We start from the raw sequence: 8238 nt of genomic DNA on the forward strand, positions 1-8238 counted from the left end.
ACACCGATCAAACTGATGCATCGGCCGGCAGACGTGTGGACACAACGCCGTACGTTCGCGCCAAATCCCTTTGATGCGTGCCACAAAAATTACAAAAACCGACAACAAACGGATTCGACGCGGACGTATCTGTCGACGTGAAATAGGTACTTACCACAGATGCACACTCTGCTCTTATTCATTTATTAATTTAAAAAAAATTGAGTAACTTTTAGTTTTTTTAGCATTATTATATCCGAGCAAAACCGGCAAGGGCCGCTCGTTTGTAATATTAGAAGGATAATAGGACACAACGGGTAAAAAAAAAAGAGTTTTAACTGTTTATTTAGAAAAGAAAAAATACAAAAGAATCTCAAATATTCTCACTTTACAATTGTAATATTTTCACTTTACTTTGTAGAAAAGAACAAACGTAAAACGAAAATCTCAAATAACGCAATGCGGGTGGGTGGGTTTGTTTTAATTAATAGTAGAATTTTTTTCTCTTTTAGTTGTAGCATAATGTAAAAAACATATTAAGTTTGTTGTTGTGTAGGTACATAAACAACTAGATACGTTATTTAGTAGTAGTTCTAGATAAGTTGTTATCAGATTATATAAGTTTAATAAAAAAAGTTAAAATAAGATAAATAATAAATCAAATGTAATACTTAAATGTTATGATCACAGATAAACTTATATTATTAGAATAATAAGTTCACGCATTGTACCTATCTTTTATTTTTTGCTTCTTCAACATTATTCATAAGTGCCCATTTATTTTTAGGAAAGTAAAATGAACTAATCACGATACGAAAACTCTTCTTTAATAGGTTTCAAATATACACCATGTTTGGATATTAATTCAACAATCAAATTTAGTCTGAATTTTTTAAAACTATCAAAAGAGATCTTAGCGCACTTACAAATAATTAACGAATTGTATACACTAATATTGAGCAGTCTATCAAACATTCTACGAACCCAACCTTTACCTTCAACTTGGATATAATCAGCTAAAATCTCATCTCTTTTATCTAAACAGGCAACATTATTTTTAAAATCCACAAACGCTGCGGGCGCTTTCCTTCCCATTTCTTCGATCGTAGTTGCCCCATGGTATGTTGTAACTAGGGATACTATATTCTTATCCTGCCATAATATAAAATCGACATCATTATCGTACCTACCAGAAACCTCGCCAGGTTTCAATTTCTTCTTCACTTTGTCAAAATTTGAACCAATTTCCTCATTCAATGTTCCTACAAAGTTGCATTTTAAAACATATGCCACTCTAGCAAGGAGAACTGAATTGAATATATTGTCACACCAAATTGTGTGGCCTCTATTTTTATTGGCCTCCATGAACTTCAAGATAATGCATGGAGATATGCCCCGAGGAGGTAAATTTGAATCTTTTACTGCAGTTGATATCAAAATTGACCAAACATACCCGGACTTGGCATCACAAATGTTGACCTCGCTTATATTCTGCGGCTTTTTTAGTAACTTGTATGTACCGTCCTTTCTTTTGGAAAATTCCGATGGCTCATCAAACACTACGTCTTGACCCATGCGGTACAAAGTGTGAAATTTTTTGTTCAGTTTAATTACTATAGTCTCAATCATAGATACTGTAGCTCGAGATTCATTAAAGTCATTGGCATCTTCATTCGCGTTTTTGAATCCTATAAAATAATTTAAAGCTACGAATCTGTCATATGACATCGCTTTTGTAACAATTGAATTGTCTAAATCACTTTCCGTCCTCCAATATTGCTTTAAATCTTCCATGTCATACATACTGGTAGCCAAAGAGATAGCTAAGAATACATATAGTTCGTCTATGGTTGTGTCTATCCAATTAGTATCATTGTAATTAGCATTCTTATTAGTTTCACAGACAATATGTTCTATAACCGTCTTGTCCCAAATGGATGTGAAAGCTTTATATAAAGTAAATTTTTTGGTGGGTCCGAATACTCCCGAAAATTTACTTTTTCTTTTTTTAACAGGGGTTGGTGGGTTTGGTAAAGGACACCAATGCCATTGGAACATGCAGTGATTGTCGCCTAAGTTCATGCACCAGTCGTATTCCGAGGTGTCATACATAAGATTACTTTTATATAGATCTTCATACATATCCAATTCTTCGTCAGTGATGGGGCTCATGTTGAGGATCTTGTCTGCGCGAGAATAGTATGGAGCATCTGAAAGAAATGAATTTACATAAGTATCTATATTTGTAACAAAATATTATTCCAAAACTTTGTAAATACTGCCCTGTTGGTAAATAAAACAAGACAATCTGGACACAATCTGGAGTCAGTCACTCTCGAATAAATGTATGAAACAACCGCGTTGCCATGCGCGCATCGTTTGCGGATGTTAAAACGGCCTTACAGTCGGACAGGGAGTTGCCGTACTGTACACTTTAATTACAATGTGCTACAGACTATTATAGAAGTTTTCAGTCGTCCATAAATATAATATTACCTAAATATTCAACAACTTCTCCAGTATTCTGAGTAAATGGTAAATTCGGTTTATCTTCATTTGATTCAGCCTTCATTTGTCTGAAACACAGATAATGTATTTCCTTACACAAAGGACACATCAAGCCAAAGTAAGCGAGTCCCTGAAAATAATAATGTTATGTACTAGATTACATAACATGTGATTACATGTTATGTAATTGATTTAATATAGCTGGCTCTAAAGGCGGATTTAATATTCTTATCTATATATTTTAGTTGAAGTGTGATGTTCTGGTTGGGTTTAATGAAAAAAGGAAATAATACAAGCACCACGGCCTTCTCTTGGAGTATTTTTTTTAAATGTAGAACTTTAACGTCACAGAATAAGTATTGTAATCTTGCTTAAAGCTTTAAGCAAAATAGAAATATGAAACAGAGATGGAACATTTGGTAAGACTATAGAGATGAATATTTATTACTGTTTAATAATAAAAATGTACTGGATCGATTTTGATAAAATTTTGTAAATAGGTAGGAAAGAAACATTTGGAATACATAAAACACAGCCCTGGGTGGAAGAAAATGAAGTACAAAAAACTTTGATTATTGCAATTAAATTTTGCTTAATACTCACTCAATTTGTGAAAGATTTAAACAATCTGGGGTAATTGGGAAATCTGGATCATATTCTCTGAAAAAAGAAGAGAAATGCATTCATATTATTACTTAACTAGATTTTGCCCGCGGCTTCGCCCGCGTAATATTCCCACGGGAACAGTTACTTTTCTGGTATGAAAGATACCCTATGTCCCTCTCCATAGGTACTTCAAATTACATTTATGCAAAATTTCAAGAATATTGGTTGAGTAGATTGAGCGTGAAGAGGGACAATGGAAACTCTTATATTAAAATAGAATAGCACATTTTAATTTTCAGATAGCACCATCTAAATTTCAATGATGTAACTACTCCTGGATGTCTAAATTAAATACATAAACATTTTCTTACATTTTAATTGTGAGGCTCTCCTCATCAGGAACAATTTCATTCAAGAGTTTAGCAACATCATGTTGGCCTGATTCCCTGTAATAATAAAACAAAATCACTTTATTGCCAAATTTAGTATTACATAGTTCAATATAATATTTGTTTCAGTATAAGAGATACAACAGTGTACTATTTTATGTAGCACAAATAGGATTTTAACCTGGGACCTTTTGGTCTAGTGGTCTCGACCAAGTGGTCGACCACTAGACCATCACTGCTACAAATTATATAGTGCTGCATTAGCTGTGGCTGATTTGACTAACTTGGTAGTATCCCAACTCGATTCTGGCAAAAAATGTTTAACGCTATTCCTTGATTTAAAAAATGCTTTTGATACGGTCTCTGTTCCAGCTCTTGTGCAAAAACTCGAGAGGATTGGTGTACGAGGCGTTCCGCTGAGGCTCTTGTCTGACTACCTAAATGAGCGAAAGCAAAGAGTTAAAGTGGGTGACTGTTCGTTACGGAACTAATAAGTAGTTAAAATAAAATACTTGGAGCTAAGAATTAGATAATTATATTGTTCTTTGTTCTTACAAATTGGTATAATGAAAAAAAAACAGAAATCGAATCGAATGACAGAAAAGAAAACAATAGAAAAACTAGATTTGTAGTGCGCGCGCAGGAATAAAATTTAAATTGTCGTGTTCGATAGCCATTGGCTGCCGCGCGAGGGGTCGCGGGCGGGACGTGCCTAGTGTTGTGGTGTACTGGCGTAGACAGTGACTTCACTAGTCGCGACACATCTATAAGCTACGGTGTTCCCCAGGGCAGCGTGCTTGGCCCGACTCTTTTCTTAATTTATATTAATAGTTTATGTGAGCTGAATCTTGAGGGAGGTCAGGTATTTTGCTATGCGGACGACACTGCCATCGTCTTTTCGGGTAACTCCTGGAGGAATGTATATGATCTAGCGGAGCGTGGACTTATAGCTGCTCAAGATTGGCTGAAATGTAATTTACTTACACTCAACCTTACTAAGACAAACTATATTGCCTTTTCTATAAGAAATAATACGCAACCACCCCTAAATCTATCATTAAAAATCCACACTTGCGGGGGCTCCCTCGAGGACTGTGATTGCCTTGCTGTTGCTAAAGTGACATCTACGAAATACTTGGGAGTTATCATTGACCAAAACTTAAATTGGTTCTCTCATGTTGATATGGTTGCAGCTAGGATAAGAAAACTTTCATGGACTTTTAAATATTTAAGGCATATAGCCAACCCTAAACTCCTTCATAATATCTATGTATCTCTTATTCAATCAGTGCTTATTTATTGTATTTCGGTTTGGGGCTGCGTGGCTAAAACGAAACTTATTGAACTTGAACGTGCCCAACGCTCCTTGTTAAAACTTATGCATTTTAAACCATATCGATACCCTACCCATATGCTGTACGCGGAAACTAATGTTCTTACTATTAGGCAACTTTACATTTTACACTCTGTTCTTAGACTACATAAAACCTTAAAATATGACAAAACCATTTTAACTCAGAGAAGAATGAACGTAATCAACATACAACCTTCTAAAACTATTTTTGAATCTAAACAAAGCCGTAAATTAACTGAATATCTGTATAAGACACTTAATAACAAAATGAAAATCTATTCTAAAACCTATTATGACTGTAAACGAGAAGTATCATCCTGGTTACAGAAGCTTACGTATGATGATACTGAAGCGCTACTTGTTAAAGTTATTTAAAATAAGCTAAATGCATACACATCTGTGAGGAAATATCTATTATATACCTACATAATTCACAAATGTACTTAATTAAGATAAATTAATATAAGATTAACTTAAATATTATGATCATACTTTAGTTTTGTTCTCTTATGTCATTGTACCGAAAGAGCGGGACTCGCCAGATACAGGTTTTACAAACTTAATTGGTGAGCCCCTGCAACCTCTGTATTGTAAATCTTTGTTATAGAATAAATGATTTTGATTTTTTTTTTTTTTTTGATAGTAATCTATGATAGTGGTAATCATACCTCCTAAATAAGAAGACTAACATAAGACTTGTTAGTAAATGAAACATTCTTACTGTATGGACTGCTCTGTCTTCGCAGTTTGTAATAACCTGAGAATCACCAGGGGTTTCTATAGCAACTGTAGAATTAATGCCAGTTTTTTTTGGCCAGTTTCGACAGTATTGAATTGTGACATAATTTGCATTAGACTACAATGCATTTATTATCACATAAATATATAGATAAAAAGAAATAAAACAAAGTAACCTATTCAATGCCTACATGTCCTAGCCTTTACACCAGCATTGGGTTTTCCCAGCTGCGCCATGTTCAAGAGATAGACATGTACACATAGTGTAAATTGTATCACATGAATGGCCCGCAAAATGGCTTTTAAGTTTTGATAATCAGTTTTGTTTTACTTAACAATGTGTTTTCTGTTTTTTTTTTTTATATTGGTATGGCATATCACACGTTTCAACTAAATTAAATAAGATGACAAAATTCAGGACTCGAATGGGTATTGAACCCATGCAGAAGGAAGGAAGAAGGGCACTGTCCAAAGTTAGGCATGGCCAACCGAGACAATTATCTTATGAAGTAGACATATTTTGATGGGATTTTTTAAAATGTTATTCTAATTGAGACTATTTCAAGCTATTTATTTTTTAATTAAAAAAAATATATTACCATAAATACATTCATAAATCAACCACAGTCGAAATAAAATAGTATAGATAATGTCAAGAGATTTTTTAGAAATAATTAAGCCAGAATTACATAAAAATAAGTACAATTTTAAAGATATTTTTTAATAACTTAAAATCATTAGATTCACAGCAGATTTGAATGGCGATTTTTTTTGCTTTCCAATACAAAGTGTAACAGCTGACAAAGCTAAATCTTATTTGTGGAAACTGTCGTATTCCATGCACCTACCTACAGGTTTAAAGCAGTGTCTGGTTGTGCTAGCTATAAACATTATAAACATTTTTATAATGAACGAAATGAGTTATTGTATTGTAATATCATAAAACTAATAATATTTTATTCAGATGTATTTTTATTACTGGCCTGCCTGATACCAACTAAATGCTATGAGGAAGCCTACACAGCTGATAAGCAACAACAGTTGGTTGATGTCAGGCAGGCGGCCTTTGAGTTGTACTAACTAACCTGACTGAAGCACCAGGTTTCTTTGTCGGGAAGATGTGCTGAGAACTGGTTTTGGCGACTTTAGGTTTCTTTTGGCCTTTGATGCCACAATTACTTTCAATTTTACGACATTTTCGCTTTGTTCTATGAAAAAATAAAATCTTTTAATTTATAGGCACATATAAGATACTATAGAATTTTCAATGCTGCCCGATATAGACACATCAGATGCAGAAGCTGCCTGTCTATTATTCAATATAAAAATACTGAACTTTTGGAAACCTTCCGATTATCTTTTTCCCATGTATGTCCCATTTTTCAGTACTATGGTTGGCAGTTACATGTTGCTCATTGACTTCTGTGGTGCTTAATGTTCATTATGCACTGTTTGTAGCACTATTGCGTTCATAATAATAATCGAGAAAAATGAAGGGATGATAGCGTGATAAAGCATTAGCTGCGCCCTGGAGCTTTGCACCCGTGGGAATTTCGGGTTAAAATCGGGTTATTCCAGTTCACATTATACCCTGTATCTACTAAATTTCATAAAAATACGTCCAGTACAATTTGCGTGTGAGTAACAAACATACATACACACATACTTCCTCACAAACTTCTCATTTATAATATTAGTAGGATTGACATGTTGATTCGAGCATTCATCTTCATCAAGAATATTTCTTGTTCTCTTGAAGAAAAAACATACTTATCTTGCAACGAATAAGAAAAATAACAGCTTCAACAAACCTTCCCATTTATACGGCTTTTTATCGATTACAATAACAGGTACCTAAATAATATTAAATACGTTGACGTACGTATGGGACGTTTACACCACACATGCTGGAAATAAAACGACTTTCTTGTGTTCTGCTGTTCGTTCGAATCGAATTTATTTATTTCTTTCATTATGTAGGTTACTAGGCGTGACAGTGACAGTATTAACTGACAGCTGGCCGGTGCCATCTACCTTCCGTGAGTTGTGTCTAAGATAATGGAACAACATACTACTAGACCACTTCACTTCACTTTTTAATTTTATGGCTCCATCGTTTGGCCAAACGATGATTTTGCCAATGTCAAGGTTGAGAAAGACACTGTAATTATTACTAAGAATTATAACCGGTTAAAAATTCTACAGCGGCAATTGACCGGTGTCCAAGAGCAGGGGAAACCTAAAACAACACAACATATAAAGTTAGTATTAACCTAGCTAGTATTAGTACCCTTTTTGTAACTATGGTGAGTATACCTTTAACCAATTGAGATGAGGCGAGATAAAAAGCAAAACAGAAATAGGGAATAAGGGACATTGGAAAAGATTATAAATAAATATTATTGTTTTTAATAAATTTTGCTAAAACAGATACAAATGGAGTGAAAACAAGGATAAGAAGGAAAGTGACATTGAGGGGACGAGGAATATTGCGGGAAAGTAAAGGGAAACTGACAGCTTTGGACAATCAAAGAAAATATGCTCTAGAGTACCTTCATCCATCCATGCGTCACCGTGGTCGTCAAATAGGTGCACCTGTTATAGTCAGGCTATAACGTTACATTTTGAAAAGTTACATTTTGATTTTTGAAAAATTAAAATGTT

The 8238-nt window shown here is 34.1% G+C and overlaps 1 protein-coding gene across 3 annotated transcripts; it reads right to left on the reverse strand.

The window, feature by feature from the left end:
• Positions 1-297: 297 nt before the first annotated feature.
• LOC128678284 (piggyBac transposable element-derived protein 4-like) lies at positions 298-7602 on the reverse strand. Of its 3 annotated transcripts, XM_053759722.2 has the most exons (7): positions 7386-7602; positions 6660-6782; positions 3465-3539; positions 3091-3147; positions 2476-2555; positions 1433-2189; positions 986-1131 (listed from the first exon to the last, which is right to left on the reverse strand). In XM_053759722.2, the coding sequence occupies exons 1-7, from the start codon at positions 7391-7393 to the stop codon at positions 1119-1121; spliced, it is 1113 nt and encodes a 370-aa protein (XP_053615697.1). In that variant the 5' UTR covers positions 7394-7602; the 3' UTR covers positions 986-1118. The 3 variants fall into 3 exon arrangements, with proteins under 3 accessions (XP_053615695.1, XP_053615696.1, XP_053615697.1); XM_053759720.2 differs by having other exon boundaries at positions 298-2189; positions 7386-7601; XM_053759721.1 differs by lacking the exons at positions 6660-6782; positions 7386-7602 and having other exon boundaries at positions 298-2189; positions 2476-2617; positions 3465-3542.
• Between the last annotated feature and the right edge of the window lie 636 nt (positions 7603-8238).

This window comes from Plodia interpunctella, chromosome 19 (assembly GCF_027563975.2).
Source record: "Plodia interpunctella isolate USDA-ARS_2022_Savannah chromosome 19, ilPloInte3.2, whole genome shotgun sequence".
NCBI lineage: Eukaryota > Metazoa > Arthropoda > Insecta > Lepidoptera > Pyralidae > Plodia > Plodia interpunctella.